General features: G+C 33.9%; 1 protein-coding gene and 1 pseudogene across 5 annotated transcripts; one reads left to right on the plus strand and one right to left on the minus strand.

Moving 5' to 3' along the window:
- Positions 1-1,297: 1,297 nt before the first annotated feature.
- LOC110615603 (dol-P-Man:Man(5)GlcNAc(2)-PP-Dol alpha-1,3-mannosyltransferase) lies at positions 1,298-8,242 on the plus strand. 5 transcript variants are annotated; one of them, XR_002488028.2, is made up of 17 exons: positions 1,300-1,676; positions 1,773-1,807; positions 2,035-2,172; positions 2,551-2,619; positions 2,782-2,939; positions 3,013-3,079; positions 3,181-3,234; positions 3,496-3,584; positions 4,430-4,546; positions 5,259-5,368; positions 5,521-5,599; positions 6,461-6,517; positions 6,615-6,787; positions 7,382-7,405; positions 7,475-7,517; positions 7,758-7,892; positions 7,976-8,242. XR_002488028.2 is itself a non-coding variant. In XM_043956894.1 (15 exons), exons 1-13 carry the CDS (start codon positions 1,523-1,525, stop codon positions 6,784-6,786), a joined length of 1,299 nt encoding a protein of 432 aa, XP_043812829.1. In that variant the 5' UTR covers positions 1,299-1,522; the 3' UTR covers position 6,787; positions 7,475-7,517; positions 7,758-8,242. The 5 variants fall into 5 exon arrangements, 3 of the variants coding, with proteins under 3 accessions (XP_021613263.1, XP_043812829.1, XP_021613262.1); XR_002488027.2 differs by having other exon boundaries at positions 7,758-8,242; XM_043956894.1 differs by lacking the exon at positions 7,382-7,405 and having other exon boundaries at positions 1,299-1,676; positions 7,758-8,242.
- A 9,507-nt stretch (positions 8,243-17,749) lies between these two features.
- On the minus strand, positions 17,750-20,745 carry LOC110614551 (annotated as a pseudogene).
- Positions 20,746-22,720: the final 1,975 nt, after the last annotated feature.

Here is a 22,720-nt window from a genome sequence, read left to right on the forward strand (position 1 = left end):
CTTAAATAATTTTGATATTGAGATAAATTAATAAAATTTTAAAACTAATAAATTTTTTAAAAATAATTTAAAAATCATTATATCATAAATAAAACTATGACTCTAACTACTACTTTTACATCAACAACTCCATATCTTTTTATTTTTTTATAATCCAGGAAATTTACTTATATTGTTTCACCTTTAAAGGTATTTTTTTTTAAACTACTTATAAAATAATTATTCCCACGTATTTATAGGTTTAGTCCGGTGATGAAGTGTATCTGATTAAATATGAGAGATTTTAAGTTTTACTCTTTTAATTTCCAGTTTTCATTTTAATAAAAAAATATAGAGTTTAAAATTTATTTATTGATTATAATATTTTTTATTTATTAATCGTGATTTGTATAACATATATTTTAATTGATAGTATAAATTTAATTAATTTTTTTAAAATAAAAGCCGATTAAATTAATTGCTGATTAAATTGATAAAAAAATGATAAGAACATTGTAATAGATATGAAAAAAATAAGAATATTTTAATAGAGATAAGAAAAAATAAAGATATTTTAATAAATATGAAAAAAAATAAAAATATTTTAATAGATATAAAAAAAATATTTTAATAATTATGATAAAAAATAAAAATATATTAATAAATTTTTAAAAATATAAAAATTAATTTATTAATAATAATAATATTCAAAGATTAAATAAAAAATTTTATTTGAGATTAAAATTTAATTTTAAAATTTTTTTTCTTCATTTTTATTTATTTTTAATAAATAAAATAATGGAATAATTATTTTAATTATTTTATGGATAGAGAGAAAAGATAAATATATTTTGATAAATTTCTAAAACATATGAAAACTGATTTATTAATAATAACAATACTAAAAATAAAATAATAAATTTCTCTAAAATTTATTTATAAATACTTAATATTTATGAGTTAAATTTTATAAATTAAATGAAACTGTTTAAACCTTATTGGTAATAAACTTAAAGACATGATAAAAAAAATGTTTATTTTTAAAACATTTTTTTATTATTAGATTTGGCATTGTATCAACAGTTCGTCATAGATGAAAGAATTTTAAAATAAAATTGACATAATAAAAAATGACTAAAATTAATAAAAACATTAAAGTTTGATGGAAATTTGAGCCTTTTAATAAAGACATTTTATAATATGATTATTAAAACACTTGAAGCGGTGAATAATGGTAAATTTTGAGGACTTCAGGTAATTTACTCAAAAACTAAAAATTATTTTAACTGCACAAATTAAATTTGGGAGCCGTGCTTAAATCAAGCAGTCGCAAAGCTTAAACTGAAATTAAGCCTGCAAAAGACCAACTGGGGAAATTCAATTGAAGATTTTCTCTCTTACAGCATTCTTTGTGACCCAAAACAAAATCCAGATCTAGTGCTTGACAATGTGTAAAATACACACAAATCTTTATTTTTAGATTTTTTTTTCTGAGTTGCAACTTTACTCCTCTCCAATCGTAACGAAGCAGAGAGTTGAAGCCATGGCACCTAAATCATCATCGAGGAAAGTCAAGCCGTCGCAAAGTCCCAGGGCTTCTGTTTTCAAATTTTTGAAAAATCCAAAAGTAGCCTTCGCTGTGGCTTTAATTTTCATGGATGCCCTCCTTGTCGCTCTTATCATCGCCTATGTTCCTTGTAAGATCACTGATTCTGTTTCTCTATAGTTCAATATGTTTATCTGTCTTTACAGAGAAGCTTTTTGTGGTAACATCAGTATTTGATTGATTTCAGATACAAAGATTGATTGGGACGCTTACATGTCACAGGTGCATTGTGCAAGACTACAAGGGACCTTAAACTTTTATATTTCTGCTTATTGTGGGATTTTTGTTTTATTTTTTTTTCTAGCGTAACAAGTAAAGTTTCAAATTTTCCCTCACTTGCCATTAGTTTCCCAGTGATCAAACGTACATTAGCTAATTTTGCTTTGTGGGTAGCTTTAATTATTAGTTTTGATGAACGGGATTATATGAATTATTTGGTTAATGAACAGGTAACTGGGTTTCTTGAAGGAGAAAGGGACTACAGCAACTTGAAAGGTGATACTGGGCCGCTGGTATACCCAGCTGGGTTTCTTTATGTTTACTCTGCCATTCAGTATGTTACAGGAGGGGATGTCTATCCAGCTCAGGTAATCTCTGATAATTTTGTCAGTTTATAACCGTTTCAGAGGGTATGTTTTTGAACCACTTGAAGAAATAAAATTGTTGTTTCTGTACTGCATTGAACATTATGCTTTCAAGTAGTATTCTCTGGTATAAATTTGAATTCCGCTGTATAAAATTGAAGTTAGGACTGGTTATTAATAGTAGCTTTGGTCACTGGACCTTTGACCAATGTTGATCTTGGCCCTGCCATGAATGGGTTGACACTTAACACTCATTTGTTTCTGTCATCACTTATTGATTTTTAGTAATCATTTCATTGCTAAAAGACTACTGCTTCTGGGCTTTTATATGCAATCGTGCAAAATTGTGCTCACATTTTTCTATTTATTCTATGGTTGCAGATCTTGTTTGGCATTTTATACATCATTAATCTGAGTATCATCTTATTCATCTATGTGAAGACTGATGAGGTATGGCAACTTTTTCTTGTTTTATGATTATTGGTGCCTAGTTCTTATTTTGTTGAAAATGGCGCCTAGTGATATCCATAAAATGGCTCATAGTTCTCTTTAGCCAGTTTTCTTCTGTCTTGGCCTTGTTGAGATATTGGTTTTTAATAAAATTTTTTACAGCTTCCATGGTGGGCACTTATCTTGCTTTGCCTTTCAAAAAGAGTGCACTCAATCTTTGTGCTGCGTCTCTTTAATGACTGTTTTGCAATGACTCTTCTCCACGCTGCATTGGCCTTGCTTCTTTGTCAACATTGGCATCTGGGGCTGATTCTTTTCAGGTGACATTTGCTTTCTTACTGCAAGATTCTGATATCGGATGAAGTTGGTTAACTTTCTTCTTGATTTGTATAGTGGGGCTGTTTCAATAAAGATGAATGTACTTCTCTATGCTCCATCTCTATTTCTCCTTATGTTAAAGGTACATTAACATCCAATTGTTTAAATTTCTTAGAGTTTTTGTTTATATCACTAAAGCGGTAAAGCCAGTATTGTTTGTTCTTTTTAAACACCTTTTTATAGGCCATGGATGTTACTGGCGTCATAGTGGCATTATCTGGTGCAGCATTGGTGCAGGTGCTTATCTTTTTTGTTCCTCCAAAACTGCTGTTTTATGTAGGCTGAGAATGCATATTAAAGTCATATGTATAAAATTTGAGTTTTGTCACAAAATTAGTAGGTTTTTTTCTAGTGTGAAAAGCAAGATAGCAATATCTTTTAATTTCTTTTGGAATGTTGTTAGGTGAGTTCGAGTAGTATTGGAAGTAATTTTGTGAAGAAGGCATTGTCTTAGCAATAGTTCATTCATTTGCAAATGCTTGGTGGACGGTTCTGCAGATCCTGTTGGGGCTGCCCTTCTTAGCCTCTTATCCAATTGCATATATATCAAGAGCATTCAACCTTGGGCGTGTCTTCATCCACTTCTGGTACTTCTTATTTGACTCCATGATGCAAAAGATTTTTCAATACCTTTGCTTGACATAAATTAGTCTGATCATTTAGGTATAAGTAAACAAAAAAACCTCAGTTTCCTTTTATTAAAGAATGGAAAGTATTGGATTATTTTCCTAAAACAATATGACATTGTCTGTATGGGCTCATATTGACCACTTCACTTCACAATTCACGTGTGACTGATGGAGGTCATCTTTCCTCAAGGTTGATTTAAACAAATGCGTATGGATCTTTCATTCTTGAATTTGTTACTCCGAAGGAAATAAATATAATGTTATCAAGCCAGGAGAACATGGGTGGGTATCTCTTGCTCTGACTACAAGATTCAGTATATTCCTACAGAGAAGCTAAATTTGGACTTCTGTAGTAGTCTATAGGTAGTCATGAAGATGCATGTTTGTCTGAGTGTCCTTTTTTAGACAGTGAAAAGCTGGGTTTGGTGCAGAATTGTTGTTTTGTATTAACTTGACATTAGGGGAGAAAAGAGGGAAGGTGGAACAAAAGAGGGAAGGTGGAACAACTATTCTGTGTATCAATTAATCAACTGTAGCATACTAACTATACTACCATCCTGATGATGCGGCAGGGAGTATTCAAGTTATGAAAGTTTATAATCGTGTTGATAAATTTATGTTTTGTCATCTCATTTACTATTTTGCCAGGATGCATTTAGAGCCTAACTTCTGCAGTTAGGATGGTTGTTTGAACATGCAATCATGCTTTAACTTTCTTTAGCAGTTAGGACTTTTGTACATATCCTCTTATGCATGGTGCAATGAGCTCTTTTGGAAATGTAATTTTCATTGTTTCCCATCAGGTCCGTTAACTTCAAGTTCATTCCTGAACCATTTTTTGTATCAAAGCAATTTGCAGTCTCATTGCTGCTTGCTCACCTTGGATTGCTTGCAGCTTTTGCCCATTACAGATGGTGCAAGTAAGTGGCTTATTTCTTTCAGTTTTAATTATTAATAGAAATTCATACTGGCAAATAGGTGGTGAATTAAAAGGATCTGTTGCATTTTTTCAATGCTAATAAAATATTTGACAAGGAACTTCAAAGATAAAAAAAGATTGGTTTTCTGTGCTTTGTATTGCTTAAAAGCATATCCTATGGGTTATGAATGGAATAGGTTATGTCACTGCAACTCCTATTCTAGGTGTTGTCTAGTAGTAAATGCATGCAAGAAATCTCTTCCAACTAGGGTGGATCTTTGGAGGACCCTTGTAAGTTGTAAGCTGGATTCTGTGTCTGCTTGATCTGAGACCTATTGTTACTTATCGACATAGTAAGTATATCCTTCTGTTGGTATATTTATGCAACTTTATTCAATTTGGTGTGGTGAATTCTATACAAATTGCTTGTACTGGCAGTCTACAACTCCACGTGCAGCTCTCAGAGAGTTGCTGAGACATGCAATGCTCATTGTCAGCCACTGACTTGGCCATTCTTATCCTTGACACTATTTTGCATTTCGAACTATATCATAATTTCATTTCTCTAGGTGATGCGGTTTTATGTCTGTGTATATGCAAAATCTTTTCTGTTATGCTTATGATGCTGTGGCAATGTTGCTTCAAAAACATTTTAGTCAATAAATCTCTGGATTGCTTGAAGTTGTTTATCTGCTACTTTTGGTCATTTGCAGACATGAAGGAGGACTTTTTAAGTTTTTGCATTCCAAGGTCATATCTATTAGACGACCATCTGCTATCACAAGTTCTAGTGGTTCATCCTTCAAGATTCTCAAGGAAGAACGTGAGTTTGATCATCTTGGTTTATAATTATGATTTAGGAGAGTGGCTGGAAATCCTTTTCTTTTTATTCTGCCACTGTCTTCTTCACATTTTAATTCTTGCTTCTTTCTTTCTTTATCGCTTGTGTACTGAATCTTGGTTGGATTGGTTCAGATATTGTGACAATGATGTTTTCTGGGAACTTCATTGGCATTGTATGTGCGCGCTCGCTGCATTATCAGTTCTATTCATGGTAGTTTTGCTTTCACAACTTCATTTTTTATTGTGGTTTCTACTTCCCTTGATGCTTGTCTATGTATATCTAGTTTGTGCTTTTGAGAAAACCTTCATCTTTTTGTCTCTCTCTGTCCAATTGTCCTTCCCTGTTCATTCCATTTCATCCTATCCTGCATCTATTCATTTGATCTGTGAATCTTTTGGCTAACTATAACTGCAACAATTGCTCATTAGAAGAATATCTCTGCATTGTAGTGAAAGCTCCAAAGTTTCAACCAAAAATGTTATGGACCTAGGACTACACTGGTGCTTATGCTTTAACATACTTCAGTTGGATTTCTCAAGAAAACTTCTATGAAACTTGAACTCTGAGTTAATGTTAAGATGAAGCTGTTGGATTGTTGAATTGAATGTGATTCTTTGATAACCAAGGGGAAATCTATTCTATGCTGTTTGCTATGCTGTAAATAGACGTAAAACAGATATATGGTTACTGGATCTGGAGATTCAGGCTGCTATGTGTGCTGGTGCTGCTAATCATAATCAAATTTTTATCTATGAGCCAATAGTTGTTCTTTTTTGATAGCGACATATGTTCTTCAGCCATCAGCTTTGGACCAAGCATCACAGCCATTTTCCCTGCATATAGTCTAAAGCTTTGGCTGCCTGTCCACGTGTCCTGACAAATACATGCTTTGCAAGGCATTTTTTACTTTAATGAATGTATCCCACTTCAAATTATTGCGAGTTGAATCTGCACGACTACCTTCTTAAGATTATGTGCATTGCATAATCATGATTCCAGGATTACAGTTGAACAATTTGGAGCTTTCAATTTGAAGTTCCTATAGTTCTCATTGTATATCTGCTACTGCAGGTACTTCTATAGCTTACCATATCTTTTGTGGAAAACTCCTTTCCCTACATGGCTACGGTAGATTTTCCACTTTGCTACACATTATATAATAATCACTGAATAATATTTTGCTGTGTAGCTATTGATTTTTCTGTTCTGGTATTTCTGTCTGCAGTTTGATTCTGTTTGTAGGCGTGGAATATTGCTGGAATGTTTATCCTTCCACCAAATTTTCATCAGCACTACTTCTATGTCTGCATTTAGTTATCCTCTGGGCTCTGTGGTCTGCTCCATCTCAGTATCCCTACAAGGAAGATCAACTGTCAGCTAAAGAGAAGCACAGATGAAGTGGGTTTGGCCTCCAACCCTCCACTTCTTTTTTCCTTTGTCCTAAATTTATTACTGTTTCAATAGATGTTAACTTTCTTTCTAAGTTTTATCTCCGGAAAAAAAAAAAGAAGAAAAAACACTTTCTTTCAAGTCATATATAGAATATTTATTAATGAATGCAAAAACAAAGAGAGAAAGGATAGCCGCTGGAAGCCAGTATTGTACTTGATTGTATTATTTTTTTTTTTACCTCGTGGACTTGCTTGGTTTCATACTATTTAGCTTTTGAATCGCTGTAGGCCTAGCATATCATTTGTCAAAGATCAGTTCGTTATAATGACTATTGAGCTTCTCATATGCTTATATATATAAGCTATTCTGATGGAGGCAATGTCAAGATATTCCTTCTTCATATAGTCCAAACTCAAAACATGTTTGGCTCTCATGGTTTTGTCATATTCAAAATATTTGGTCCTTGATCCCTTAAATAGTTTAAAATCCTTTTTATTTTCATATCATACCTTTGTTATATTCGGCTTTAGCTTGAGTATGTTTGTGCTTTTCTTATAACATCTATAAAGATGCCTTTTTTTGTGTGTGTTACGTTTTCAGGTGCAAAATCTTCTTCAGCAGATGGTGAGTTATTACTTGGACCTCTTGTCCTTGTTTTTCTGTCACTGTTGCTGACTAAAATTTTATTTGCAGCAATCCAGGTTCCAAACAATGTCCGACTCCATTATCACGACGAATATCCTTCCCATTTGCTTTAAGTTGCCAATGCTAACTTTATGTTCAGTTTCTTTGTTATTGAACTTGATGGACTTTCATACATGAAAAAGGAAATATTGTAAACTGGTTAGGTACCAGTTGTTTGTCTGCCATGTAAAATTTAATGAGAACTTTAGCCTTTACCCTCTTCAATGTTCATTTAGCTGTATAACTGATTCAAAATATGCGAGTTTCATTGCTTTCTTAACTTACAATGCACTTGACGGGATGGGAACTCGCATAAATGATTTGGAGCAGAGCATAAATGACTTGAGAGCAGAGATGGGAGTGGAGGGTTCACCTTCTCCTTTGGCCCCATCTAAGCAAAAGCCATGTGAAGACAAGCAAGAAGAAGGTTCAGCTTAGAGTTGGTCATAGTTGTTTTTGTTCTGTGGCAGACTAGTTTAATTTCATGAGAACCTCTTTTTCCGTTTTCAGAAATCAAATTTCATTGTGCTCGTGATCCCTGTTTCATTGATTCAGCGCCCAACAAAGTTGTCTACTTTTTTCTTTTTCTGATCATCTGAAAGTTATCTGGATGTCCGCTTCACAAGTTTCATTAGAGATCTGTTGTGACTTGCCAAAGGAAAAGATGTGATATAACCCACAATGTAATACTACCTAAGCACTTCATTTTTGTCCAGCTATATTTCTGTGGCCTGAAATTCAAAGATTTATTACCAGGGATGCTGCAATTCTCTATTATCCCTTTTGCATTTGATCTTTCTGAAGTGGCTGAGAAGGCTCGGCGTTTTCACATAATCCACCAATACTTTTGCATTTCATTATTATTGTTATTATTCCAGAGATTTTGCTAGTTCAACTATTGGCAGTGTTGGAACCGTAATAATAGACCTGTCATTGCATCTATCAATTCACTTTTTTTTTTTTGTCCTTAGCTGTTGCCATTCTGGCTGCTGCTTGTTATCTAAACCCATTTATAAAAATTATTAATTAAATATAAAATTTTATAATTTTAAATATAAATTTTAATATATAATATTTTAAACTAAAAATTATATTTGTATAAATTAATATATATAGTTATATCATGAAATTTAATTGGATGTACGACAAATTCAAATAATAGTAATATTAAATAGATTTTATTTATAATTGGATGTACGAACAAATTCAAATAATAGTAATATTAACTAGATTAATTTTTATTTATTTATAAAAAATAACTTCCGTTGATGTGTAGAAAATAATTTATATTTAACAAATTTTTTTTATAAATAAATATTTATTACGGAAAATGTTATCCAATAAAAATATATTTTATATAATAATTTGTTTTTTATTATTTTTAATTTTAATTTAAAAAATAAAATATATTAATAAACTTATATATAAAAGTTTTAATAAATTTTTAAAATGTATCGTATTTTCTCTCAACTAATTTTTCTTACTATTCAAAATACTAAAAGATGTGAAAAATATTGAAAATATTTTCCATAAAACGTAGAGCGCCTTAAATATCATGAACCTTAAGGTCTTACATCGGATGTCATCCTAAATTTCATATGGAGTTATTGTTTATGGTTTAGCAAAATCAAGGTGAAAACGACAGGGAAGATGGAACTTGGAAGTTTATGGCTTGACCTGGTTTGATTCAATAACTAGAGATATATCACTAAACCGATAGATCCAGTGTCTCAGAAGAAGAATATATCAAAGAAGACAATCATAGGAAGAAACATTAACATGAACCATTAATTCTAGTTTATTAAGACATGTTACATCGTTTTGTAGCAGTGTCATATCTTACACAAGAAATCCAATACAAATTAACAAGACAAGAGAAACAGCAGGTTCTAACGATCCTTAAGTACGGCACCGAGTAATGGCACTGCAACCACGGGAATAGGGGTTGGCCTGTGCACCTGGCTGGCAGTTGTAGTAGGATGCACCTCTCTGTGAACATGGCACAGTGTCCCTCTGCAGCGCTCCGTAGCTTATGTACTGTGTGGTGGTCGTCTGCAGTATCCGCCGGCTTATCTCAGAGCCCATGTGGAGTTCATCTTCTCCAATGCACTCTGCTAAAGAGCCTTGACATTGGGCTTTCGTTGGGATCCATCCCAGTTTGTGGTCTCCGCTTGCGTCAACGGCGGGTGAGGAGATGATCAGAGCTGAGAGAAGTAAGTAGAAGGTCAGGAGAAAGATGGAGGGATTGGCCATCGTTGTTTCTTGCTTTTCTTTCTTTGATTGTGCGTCTATATAGAACTTGTGCCAGAGCTGGTGCTGATGTGATAGGTAACTTGTTTAAGAGCAGTGGTTAATGGGAAAGGACAATGACAGTCCTCTTGTTGTCATATTTTTACAGAGATGACACTAGGCAGTAGGCTACTTCAAAATTGCAACTATATTTTAAAGTTTATTATTTATTTATTTTTTATTATTATTTTTTTTGGATCCAAGATATGCAGTTCTCAATGGACTATGCCTTGATCAACACAAGCAAGTTTAATTTTTTTTTTTTTTTTAATATCAATATATATGAATTGGTAGTTTGTCAAAATTAAGAAATCCATATGGCAGTTGTGTAATTAGATGGCTAATAGAAGTCTTTATTCCTGAGCAGACCTAATTAAGACTGTTTCAATAGACTAACAAGTAAGGCATCTGAGACCCCAAAAAAGCTTCTTCTTGGGTTCGCCCAACAACCTTCAACAGCATGGCTGTCCTATTCTAAGGATTATAATAATAATAGCAATGGTGTACCAGATTAATACCAACCTGCCTGGAAATGGAAGAAAAATTCTTTCGTTAATAACATTGGCAGCCATTCACGAATCTCTTTACTTTAATCAAGGGGAAGGTGGATCCTTGACGACCCATTCAAGAGCAGAAGACAAAATGATTAAATTGACAAGAAAAAAAGGGTTTGATTGGTCTAATTCAGAGCATGCATGGGGTTTTCTTCCTTTTTGGATCAAAAGGAGTCGAGATTTTCCATGAGGTTTCTTGAGCTTCAATGGGAGAGAATTGAGAAAATGGGTTAACTATTTATTCATATAATTTGAAGGCTCAAATTTAAAATTTTTTATCAAAATATTATTTTTTAAATTTTAAAAATACTCCACAATTAACATTGAAACGGAGACTTCTCGTTAAAGAAGTGGAACTATGGTATTTTTCCCGGTTCCTGAAAGGCAATTCAATTGCACCTTCCAAGGCCTCGGAGACAGAAATGCATGGCTTAACACTCGCTTCCTTTTTTGCCATCCAATGCTCCACAGGCACATGGCGATCCTCAAGAGTTTGCATTTCAAATTTTTGGGATTTGATGTAATATACTTGAAAAAGTAATTGGAGGTATTAAACTTTCGATGCCCAAACTTGTGAGTGAGAAAACAGCAACATTTGTTTCATTTTCAATCAACAGATATCAATTACACAAAGGCATTTTTGTTAAAATTTGGATTTAGAATTCTCACATTTGAGGCTGTTGCTGTTCTGCTTGTTCAAATAAATATTTTTGCAAATTAAAGAAATATTTTATATCAAATAGGTCTATTAAGGTAAAAATTGCTCTCTTAAATTTTAAGAGTATTTTATATTTAAAAGGGAATTCGAGACTTTTGAGGATAATAAATTTTATATCAAATATTTACTACAAAATTTATTTATGTACAACAAATTAAATATGTATATAATTAAAATAATGAGTTAAGAGACGTTGATATTGTTATCATGCACATTCTGCTCTCAAATCTTGCGAAAAGAACCAGACTGCTTTCACAAAGTATAGCATAGTTTTCAAGAATCCAAAAGGAAATGGCGTGGCGTTTAGGGACATCATCATCTGAACTCCAAATGAATAGATAAAAACTCCCAGCTCAATACACACCGCCACTGTATTTTCCAGTTTGCTAAATTTTCATTTGTCTCTCTCTGTCCAATACATGCAAGTTAAGTGGTACCAATTTTTTTTTAAGTAATTCGAGAATTTGATATTTATAAATAGAGTAAATATTTATTGAAAATATTTTAATTTTTAATGGTCGATCTGATGTAAACATAATTTAGTTTTAATCGATAAATTTAAAAAAAATAATTGTAATTATAAAAAAAAATTCTAATAAGTTGCTAATAAAATCACTTGTATATAACTGAGAATGGTATTAAAAATTAACATTAGACAGGAAAAATAGTTATGTATATATATAAAATAAAATTCTTTTCAAGAAGAGTTCGAAAAGCCAGAAACTTATATCTTTCTTGCTTACTTAACAAAGGCTTCAATTGGTGGCAGCTCCTTCGCAATCGCCCTGCAATAATGTACGAGTTACTGATGATGGTGGTATACCAGAAATCCTTACTCTTATTAAAACTCTTAGCTTTAAAATTTTCTCTAAGAATATGAAAGCTTTCTTATGTAATAAATTCAAAATCTGATCCAAGACATTTTAAAAAAAAAAAATCTTAGATAAACTTAGTCAATCAAGTTAATTTCAAAATATAAATATGTGGATTCCAATTTATTTCTTGGAGAGCAAACTCTTTTCTTTCTTTTTTTTCATTTTCTTAAATTTTCAGCTTCTTCTATGTCATTCAGTCCTTTACTCTTGCATGATACTTTAAATATTTTTTTATATTTTTATCTTATTGTTTGCTTTTCACTCGGAAATCAAATCACATGAAAACAGCGATGCACATCTCAAATTTCCCTTACAAAATGCTCAGTTGATAAAAAAAAAGTGTACAAAAAAAATATTCCTCACATTTCAAGATTTTCTCAAAATCTGCTCAGCTAATAATAAATTCTATACTTATTTTCCTTTATTTTCAAATTAGGAATGACAATAAATTATGTAGTTTCGATATTTAATCCGATCGAATTTAATTAAATGAATTTGAATAGTGTGTTTAAATTTTAGTATGACAGCGCATTATCGTGTACATATCCTCACCCAAAGAAACTATGTCAGATCATGCTGATACCTTATCCATCTATATTAAACTTCAACTTATAATAAATTCATAATTAAGTAAATAAGTGACGATCAGACAATGTATATAAATGAACGAATTATAATTCTTAACTTTTTTAAAAAATTGATGGTTCTATTTATTTTTAGTCTTATACTGCTTAAAACTCAAAAAAATCTGAATTATGAATTTTGATTTTAAGTTTAGAATTTATAAATTTAAAAATATATCTGGCCTAACAAAAAAAATTCTAAATTTGAATTACAAATGAAGGTAATTAAATATATTAAAAGGAATTATTAGATTAAATTTGAATTTCAAATGACACAGAGTATTAATGTTTTTTTCTTTTTTTTAAAGTTAATATTGTTAATTATTTCATATTTTTATTTTATTTATTTTATATTTCATTGATATTCATATTTTTTAAAAAGTTTGCAAATAATGTATTAATCAAAATACAAATTCATGAATTCAATAATGTACAACATAGATGATTCACATTATTCACGATAACTATTGGGTTTTGAATATTCAAATCACAGCTAAACTCATGTAGGGAGACCAAACTGTAGACTCATCAAAATTCGCTACGCAGATCCATCCATTAGCGCGCCGCTCTGACCTCGTGTAAATAGACTAAACTGAATAGGACTCGGATTCATTATAGAGAAATCCAGCTCAACTGACTTGATGGATTGGTGGGACAACAAACACCATACATTTACGATAGCGTCCACATGGCGCCAGAGGGAATTAAATGGCCGCCTAGCAGTGAGAGAGGGCACAATACATCCCTACGTATAGTTTCGCGTGATAATAACAGTGTATGCCAGTGTAGGATAGTGATTATATGTCACTAAAGGATAAAAGGAAAAAGAATAAAAGAAGGTATGAGCCAACCAGGAAGAGTTCACAAATACATACCTTAAGCGTACTCGCTATTGGATCTCAATATATCAATTGGCGCCGTTTGTGGGAAACGAAGGAAATTTATTCGTCACCGGAGTTTTCATCCTCACCATACCCACTGAGATCTGCATGGCCAATTACGACAAAAACCATATCAGAAACTCCCCAAACGATATGAGCTCTGCTTAGGAAGGACCACAGTTCTCATTTTCTGGCCCTACCGCCCCACTAAATTAACCACCTATGTCGTTTAACACTTCACCAAGCTCAGCAGGGACCATGCTTCGAACCACCCTATCTGACCATGAGCTACAAAACATGGCTTTCCAACTCTAAAACAATGCTCATTGGCCAGGTTAGATGTTGTAACAAAGAGACTCAGTACCCCATTGAGTATGCCACCAGTAATCGAAGGGTTCAACGTTAATGAGCCCAACCCACACTAAACCACCAAGCCCATCAGCAAAGCAGCAGGAGGACAGGTGATGGAGATAGATAAGCTAACAGAAGGAATGAGCCTGTGGCCAAAGTGAGAGGCCGAGTAGTAAGGAAGCTTATCGAGAATGATGGGGCTGAAAGTTATTCTTCTGAACTAGCAGAAAGGTCAAAAAGTGAAGAGTTGAAGAGAAACTATCGCCTGGAGAAAAAGCCCAGGAGAGAAGAGGTAGATGTATATCAAAAGCTGGAGAGGCTAAAGGAGCAACTACTAGCAAAACTAAAGGCACGAGACAATAGCAGCCCCCTGCTAACAACCTCATCCCTATTCATGAGATGGGTGCAGCAGGAAACCATCTCTAAATAATTCATGATGCCAACAATGGCTGCATATGACAACACAGGGAACTTCTAGGAGCACGTCTTAAACTATAAGACGTTCATGGAGCTACAAATCCATTCGGATGCCTTGATGTGCAAAGTTTTTCCCACCACCCTTACTGGGCCAGTCCGAGCATAGTTCAACAGCCTAGAGGTAGGGAGCATTAAAAGTTTTATGGACCTAGCCAGCGTGTTTATCAGTAGGTTCATTGCCGGGGTCCCAGTCGAAAGAAAAACGAGCTACCTAGAAACAGTTCGGCGGAGAAGGAACGAATCTCTGAGGGAATATATGGCTAGGTTCAACTCGGAGGCTCTACAAATTTTTGAGCTCTACGAAGCCAGAGTAGTAGAAACCATGCAGAAGGGTACCACCTCTCTAGAGTTTTTTGGATCGTTGTATAGAAAGCCACCTACCACCTTGGCAAAGTTAATGAAGAGAGTAAAAAATATATAAAGCAAGACGATACCTTGACCACTAGTAAATTTGCCAAGAAAGCAAGAGACAGAGAAAAGACTGGGGAGGATAAGCGGCCGAACAGGCAGGAAAAAAGGTAGGACTGGGGGCCTGAAGAGTTGAATAAATACTAGTGGGAGAAGAAGGAGCAGAGACCCTATCAACCCCAGATTCCCAACGTAATCACTCCCCTGAATGCATCCAGAGTCGAAGTGCTCGTGACAGTCCAAGACAAGGATTTCATACAGTGGCCCAAACCGATGAAGGCAGAAGCAAACAGGAGGGACCCGGATAAGTACTGCCAGTACCACCGGACTCATGGTCACGATACCAATGATTGATACCACATAATAAATGAGATAGAGTGGCTCATTAAGAGAGGACACCTCTAAAACTTCGTGAAAAATAGGAAGGCCAGAGACCATAGCAGAATGCAGCAGGGGTTAGACCCTGGAGAAAGACAGGGGGACTAGTGAATGACGGTTCCAGTGGGGACTGGAGGCCGTATGAGCAGAAGAGAGAAGAAGAGAAGTAGGAACGAGGAGGGAAGTAGCATCGATGTAATGCAGATTGTGGAGCATTCTCCAATGACCATTTCTTTTTCTCTGGAGGATGCCCAAGGGGTGCAGATGCCTCATGATGATGCTTTGGTCATAGAAGTCGTCATCCACAACTTCATGGTCCGAAAGGTTTTAGTAGACGATGGCAGCAAGGTGAACCTACTGCCCTACTGGGTTTTCCAGCAGATTAACATACTCGAGGAACAGCTGGTCAAAGACTATGCTCCAATCAAAGAGATAGAGGGGACTCCAGTGGCAGTAGAAGGGAAAGTAAAGATAAAGATGGCCCTCACCCTAGGGGAACCACCTTTTTTCCGAACTCACTATGCAATATTCCTCGTGGTGAAGCTGCCCCTGAACTACAATGCTATCTTGGGAAGGCTGATGTTATATGACTTTGAAGCAGTGACTAGCATCCGGTATCTGACTATGAAGTTCTCGATGGAAGTAAAGGTAGGGGTAGTCCAAGGAAGACAAGAGGAAGCCAGAGTCATGTACTTGGCCACGGTGGAGGAACCAAGCACCTAGCTAGAAGAAGTAAACCCTAAAGTCATGGAGGTCCAAAATGAGAAGAAAGAGGTCAGGACTGAACCGATAGATAAACTGGAGACCTTCCCATTGTTCGAGGAAGAAAGCGACAAGGTCTTCAACATCAACTCAGATCTTGAAAAGGACTAAAAGGAGGTTGCAATGGCTCTAATCAGAAGACATATCTCAAGCTTCACTTGAAAGCCTCAGACATGCCGGGGATTGATCCTAAAGTGACGACCTACAAACTGAACATTCTCCCCAAGGTCAAGCCAGTGAAGCAGAAGAAGAGAGTGTTTGGGAAGAAGAAGCAACAAGGCACGAGGGAAGAGGTACAGAAGCTCGAGGAGGTCGAGTTTATTAGGAAAGTAATGTACCCACAGTGGTTAGCCAACCCTATATTAGTAAAAAAAAGGCTAATGAAAAATATAGAATGTGTATAGACTTCATTGATTTAAATTAGGCTTGCCCTACAGATTGTTATCCCATTTCTGATATTAATAAAATGATCGACTTTATGGTCGGATTTGATTGCTTATCGTCCTTAGATGCTACGTCAGTATATCACCAGATCCCTATGAATAGATCGAACGAAGAAAAGACTTCCTTCATAAGATGGAACATACTGCTATAGGGCTATGCCTTTTGGATTGAAAAATGCTAGGGCAACGCATCAGAGGTTGATGAATAAGATCTTTAAGGATCAGGTAGGGAGAAATGTGAAAGTCTACATTGATGATATGGTGGTTAAAAGTCAGACATTTCAACAACATCTAGCTGACTTGGAAGAGGGTTTCAGGGTATTACAACGATACAAAATAATGTTAAACCTGAAAAGGTGTGTTTTCTTCATCAAAGGGAGAAAATTTCTGGGCTACATGGTCAGTAGAAGGGGCATAGAGTTGAGCTTAGAGAAAGTAGAGGCTATATTGGTAATGTCTGAGCCAACTTATGTAAGAGAAGTGCAAAAACTTACAGGAAGGGTGGTAGCACTCAACAGGTTCATGTCCAAATCAGCAGAAAGATGTCTACCTTTCTTCAAGAAGACAAGGAAGGTCCCGGACTTTGAATGGACATAAGATTGCAAAGAAGCTTTCAGAAACCTCAAAGAGTACCTTAGCTCCCCGCATGTTCTTAGTAGCTCTTGGCAGGAGAAGAACTATTAATTCATTTGACAGCATCCGAGCAACCACTGAGTGGCGTATTGGTAAGAGAAGAGATAGAAAACTAGAAGCATATTTTTTATATCAGCAAGATGCTCAGAGAGACTGAGGTCAGGAACATGAATATTGAGAAGCTATAATTTGCTTTATTGTTAACGGTGAGAAAGTTTAGAATGTATCTAAAAAACTATTAGAGGGTGGTAATGATTTATCAACCCCTGAAAAAAAATTTTATACAGGTTATAGACTTCAGAACGAATGCTAGTTTGATCCGTTGAAATTGACCCGTATTGTCTTACTTACCGACCTCTGACAGCCATCAGAACCCAAACCTTAGCCGACTTTATAACTGAATGCTTTTTCAGTTATGATAAAGAACAAAGTGAAGCACCGCTAAGCTCGTTAGAAGAGGAGAAGGGTGATAACAACCGCATAAATTCAAATGGAATTTATTCCTAGACGGAACATCATATTATTATTATTTTTTTTGAATTAATCAATTGATTGAAAAATGTCTAACTTTTATATCATTTTCCATTTTAATCGAAACCTTTAAATTTTATATAAATCGGTGCAAATATAAAAATATTTATATTTGAGATTAATTTTAATCAATTTTAAAAAATTAAAATTAAAAATAAATAACTTTTATAGTAATAATTATAAATATTTTATAGTAAATATATTATTTAATTAAAAAATAATTATATAAAAATAATTAAAAATAATATATAATTTTTTAAAAATCTTCTAAAAAACATTTAAAAAACTTATTTAAATCTAATTCAGAATTAATAGTTATAATTTTTTTATTAAAAATTTTGAATAAAGACTGAAAAACTAGTAAAGTGAAAATTCACCCTCTTGTTGATCACTTGCAGGGACACAACAAATGGAATAATATAGGAGTTTTAAGTATATATTTGACAGAAAAAAACATAATCATGGAACATTACTGCATGAGTAGACGCTTTGCACCATCCAAGTTGTTCATGAGTACCATTGTAACAGTCATTGGACCCACACCATCTGGGACAGGTGTAATCCATCCAGCTACCTTACATGCTTCCTCGAAATCTACATCTCCCACTAGCCTATAACCCGATTTCTCACTTGGATCATCAACATCACTCGTCCCAACATCGATAACAGCAGCTCCAGGTTTAATCCAACTGCCTTTTATCTGAATGTTAACAAAATGAACAACGTACAAAAAACAACGATCTCTAAGAACTTATGTGCAAAGGAATGCACTCAAGAGAAGTATTCACGCAATAACATCACTATAAATAAGCAAGAAATTGGCTGTGATTACCATCATTGCTTGACCAGCTGCTGCAATAATGATGTCAGCTCCATGAATGGTACTTTCTTGATCACCAGAACGGGAATGGACAATGGTAACAGTGGCATCTGCTTTCAGAAGCAGCAGTGACACTGGTAATCCAACTATGTTGCTACGGCCAACTACAACAGCGTTTTTTCCCTTTATACTTATACCACTTCGTGATAGAAGTTTCCAACAACCCTGATAGAGAAAAAAAAAAAGCTTATTCGTGGGTACATGAATATCTAACTTAAATTGAAAGCTTTTTGTGAACAAATACGTTGCCTTGGGGACAGGGAACAAAAAGAGGTTCTCTGCCTTTCATTGCAAGTTTGCCAATGTTAAGAGGATGAAAACCATTCACATCCTTTCAAGACTGATTTCACTCAATACCTTCTCTTCATTAATATGCTTTGGCAATGGTAGCTGAACTGCTATTCCTGTTAATATAACCAACCAATTAAATTAAAATTTTAAAAACAATGCTCATTGTGACAAACAGAAGCAAAACCAGCTTGCTTGCATCTATCCCATCAGTAATGATGTCAAAACAACAGCAAAAAGCCATCAGTTGCCAAGACATTCTATCTTGTACGGTTCAAATTGGTCACTTCCCAGAAATTAACTTAACTAGGAGGTAAATTACTTTCCCTTGATAAGAAAAGGCTCTGACTTATAAGAAAATCTAGAAAAAATACCAACCAAACGGACACACAATTTTCCTGTAAACTTCAAATTACCTAAGTTATCCCAACCAAACAAGATGGTTAACCGCTGACGAACCATGTATATCAGGATTTGCATTTAACTCGTGGAGCTTGCTCACTAGCTCAGCTTCAGATATCCGTTTCTGGAAGTTCTATATCAAATGACTTTATCCCAATTTCAGCACAAGCCTTTCTTTTCATACATACATAGTTTTGAGAATCCTTTCTGTCGCCCACAATGACAACAGCCACTCCTGGAACCTAAGCAGATTCAAGATAAAAAGCATTAAAATCCACGTTTACTAAGGATATAGAGAATTACACAGTAACAGTCCGTTTAACTAGTTTAATAAAATTAGGAATATTTCAGAGGCAAGAAGACTAAGTTGGCTAATTTGATCGAGCAGATGTACATCAACAGAACAGAGGATCAAGAACACGTATTTTATCTATATCTAACTAATTCCGTGATATCTTGCGCAGGGATACTCCAATTGATAAATCAACGCCCAGGATAACCACGAATCAAAAAAAAAAAAAAAGAAAAGAAAAAAAAGATAGAAATCGACAATTCTTCATAATTGAATATTAGCATTTCTATCCCGTCCCTCATCATGAAAAATTATTTTATGCAATCGATTATGGTAACATTGTAATTAGCAGAAATGATAATTTTTTTAACTGCAAAACAAATTATATCAAAAGAATACTCACGGCATTTAGAAAATTACAGTAAGGCAATAGACTATTCTCTTTACAGTAATCAGATACGTTGATGAGTTAGTTCAACTATTCAAGTGACTAGCTTAGGATGAGAGACAGATTGCCAGATTGGTACAGACCTTGCCGTATTTCTCCAAGAGTTGACGGGCTTCATCGGCGATTTCAGATCGAACGGTCTGGGCGATGGCCTTCCCATCGATTATAGTGGCCTTGTGATCTGACGGGGACGCCATTTGCAGAGATGAGAGGAGACGGCGTCGCTTATACGGTAGCTGCTAACTTGGTGAAGCACTACAGTAGAGTTGCGAAGCAAATCACCTTTCCCAACAAAAACACAAATCCGGTGACTATTTGAGTCTGGAGCTCAAATAGCATTCTATTTGCGTTTTAAATTTATAATAAACCAAAATTATACACGTGTCAATATGTAAATTAAATAGCATCAAGAAATTCAAATTAAGGTAGATAAATATTTTAATTTATTATTATACAATAACAGATAATAATTATCATCTTTTCGTAATATAATAACATTAAATTTACACTTTCTCACTATATATATTAATTTATTTTTATTATCACCCCTGAATTTAGAAGAACTTGGTTTAAAAAGGTTAAAAACTCAAGTGTGGCCCCAAGAAGCCAAGAACATTAGAGTTCTAATGGGGTCTTCTGCGACATAGTTCCAGTTTCGTCTTTCGTTTTCCTTGGAAAACCATAGACGACTGGTACTTCTTCTTGTAGTAGTACAAGTATTTCCATTACAGACTACTCCAATATTTCTTGCAGCATCACGAGCCTGAAGCTTTAGCTTCTCACCAGCTCCGAAGGTTCTCTTCGACTCATGGGTCAGAGAAGCATGGTCGCTGGAGATGCTGTGAGGCTTCATATCTTTAAAAATAACTGGATATAAAGTTTATATGAAGAAGGGGCTTTGGAGGGTAATTTATAGACAAGAACAAAGGGATCCAAAGGTAAATAATGGTGTTTTATTGTCATGTCCGTTTTGATGGGGCTAAGATTCCTCTCTTCTTGCTTAAGACAGATCAGCTCCATTGTTGATTGATGCGATTACCCAACTATATACTTGTATTTTTCTTTATTTATAGTAATTTAGGTTAGATCATGTATGCAAAAAATAATCAAATGTGAGTGTGATATAACAAAGAAGAATGAAATTAGAAAATAGATTGAATGATCTGACATAACCCCTTTTTTATTTAAGCTTAAAGATTAAGGAAGCGTGGAGAAGTGAAGAAAACAATGTTCGAATATAATAAAAGAAAATGCAAAGATGCTTTAATTCTTTGGAAATTTTCGAGGAAGCCACCTTCGAATAAGAATATAAGTATTGAGGGACACTTGGACCAATGAGGAATTAATATATATTCCAAAGTGTAGTTGATAGGAATAATGTATTACCTATGCACTTTGGGGCTTTTTATTCAATTATTTGAGCTATAACATGTCTTAGTTATTACATACATCAAAAGCTAAGAAATTTTGTTTCTATGATACAATTTTTTTTATATGTAAAAAGTGTACATATATAAATATATATAAAATAGGTTATAGAGAGGTTAACAAATAATATGATAAATAAATAAATAAATATATAGTGTTAGAAGTATAACAGATCTAAATTAATAAGCGTACTTGAAATTCATTTGAACATGTACGCATAGATAAATTTAAAAAAAAAAGGGAATCAGTCCAATTTTTCTGAGAGAAACTCCCTCCTTGTTTTTTCTTCTCTCGTGACAATAGGCCTTCGTTTGTTGCCGAATTCATTTCCCCAGTTTTTAGCAGTGGGTAGCAAGCATCGAAGAAGTTTGTCTTCTCTTTCAATAATGGCTAGTTTTCTCCATTGGTAATTAGATCTGAGGTTGCATGTATCCTTGTTTTTTCTACAATGAAATATATCTTTGATAAAAGATGAAGAAGAAAGAAAATGGACTTCACAGCCATACGGTGACAAGAACAATTTATGCTTCCTCTCTATAAGAGTTTTGGACCTTTGTATGGTGTTGGGCCTGGGTTTAGGACTCCTTTTTTGGGCTTATTGCTTTTGTAAATATGGGTCTTCAAGTCTTTTATGTATTGATTGAGTTATATAAATTGGACGTACCGACTTTTATTTAATACAATCCTATCTCTCGGCGAGAAAAAAAAAAAAAAAAAAAAAACTTAAGAATTTATCATTTCATAATTATGTCTATCTTATACGAAGAGATTACCTTTTTCCAATCTCACCAAAATCATGCAAAAAAAAAATAAAAGACTAATAAGAGTGTGCTCCTTCTCCGCTGGGGCATCTCTGTTATGAATAGAAAAGTTGGTTGGGTATCTAATTAACCAAATTGGGCTGTTAGCTTCCTCATTAAAACCTTGATTATTACTGAAACCTGGCTGTAGCTGGATTGAATAATATTGACAGTAGAAAAAAATCAGGAAAAGAAAAGGTCACAGACTGAACAAATTACGAGATGCATTTGCTTTTGCCCTACATAAGATTCTCTTTAAAGTTTTAAACAGATCTTTTTTAACTTTTGTTTTCTTTATCATGAATAGTTCAGCATTTATCGTACAAGTTCATTTCATCACTTTCACATCACAGATCTCCTAGTATCTTTAATTTATCATCAATATTCCACCTTTTAGCTATCAAATATTATTTTTAAAAAAATTATCTTAAATTATCTATCATTTTAAAAATTTTAAATTTAAATTAATATGAAACAACGTACGGAAATTAATTTTTTTGAGCATTAATCCATTTTATATAAGGTAGACCAAAATCGATTATCAAATCTTATTTGTTTTATTAAATTAATTTCAGAAAACGACAACAAGATATATTACCTGTAATTATTATTAATATTATTAACATAATTAAAGTCGCAGGCCATGGATGCATGCATGAGACTTTCGGATTTAACAAATTTCTTTTAAAAAAAGGTAAGAAATGAAAATTAAAGGTATTATTTTTAAAAAAATTAATTAGATATATATGTTATTCTATAAGTACCAGCTTATAAATTTCAAATTTGGTGATTTT

Source organism: Manihot esculenta, chromosome 5 (genome assembly GCF_001659605.2).
Source record: "Manihot esculenta cultivar AM560-2 chromosome 5, M.esculenta_v8, whole genome shotgun sequence".
Taxonomy (NCBI): Eukaryota; Viridiplantae; Streptophyta; class Magnoliopsida; order Malpighiales; family Euphorbiaceae; genus Manihot; species Manihot esculenta.

Bases quoted from the DNA above. Each gene is read 5' to 3' on its own strand.
- LOC110615603 (XM_043956894.1), top strand. From the start codon at position 1,523: ATGGCACCTAAATCATCATCGAGGAAAGTCAAGCCGTCGCAAAGTCCC. The intron at 2,620-2,781 runs GTATGGCAACTT...AATTTTTTACAG, and splicing joins TCTATGTGAAGACTGATGAG to CTTCCATGGTGGGCACTTAT. The intron at 5,600-6,460 runs GTAGTTTTGCTT...CTGCTACTGCAG, and splicing joins CATTATCAGTTCTATTCATG to GTACTTCTATAGCTTACCAT.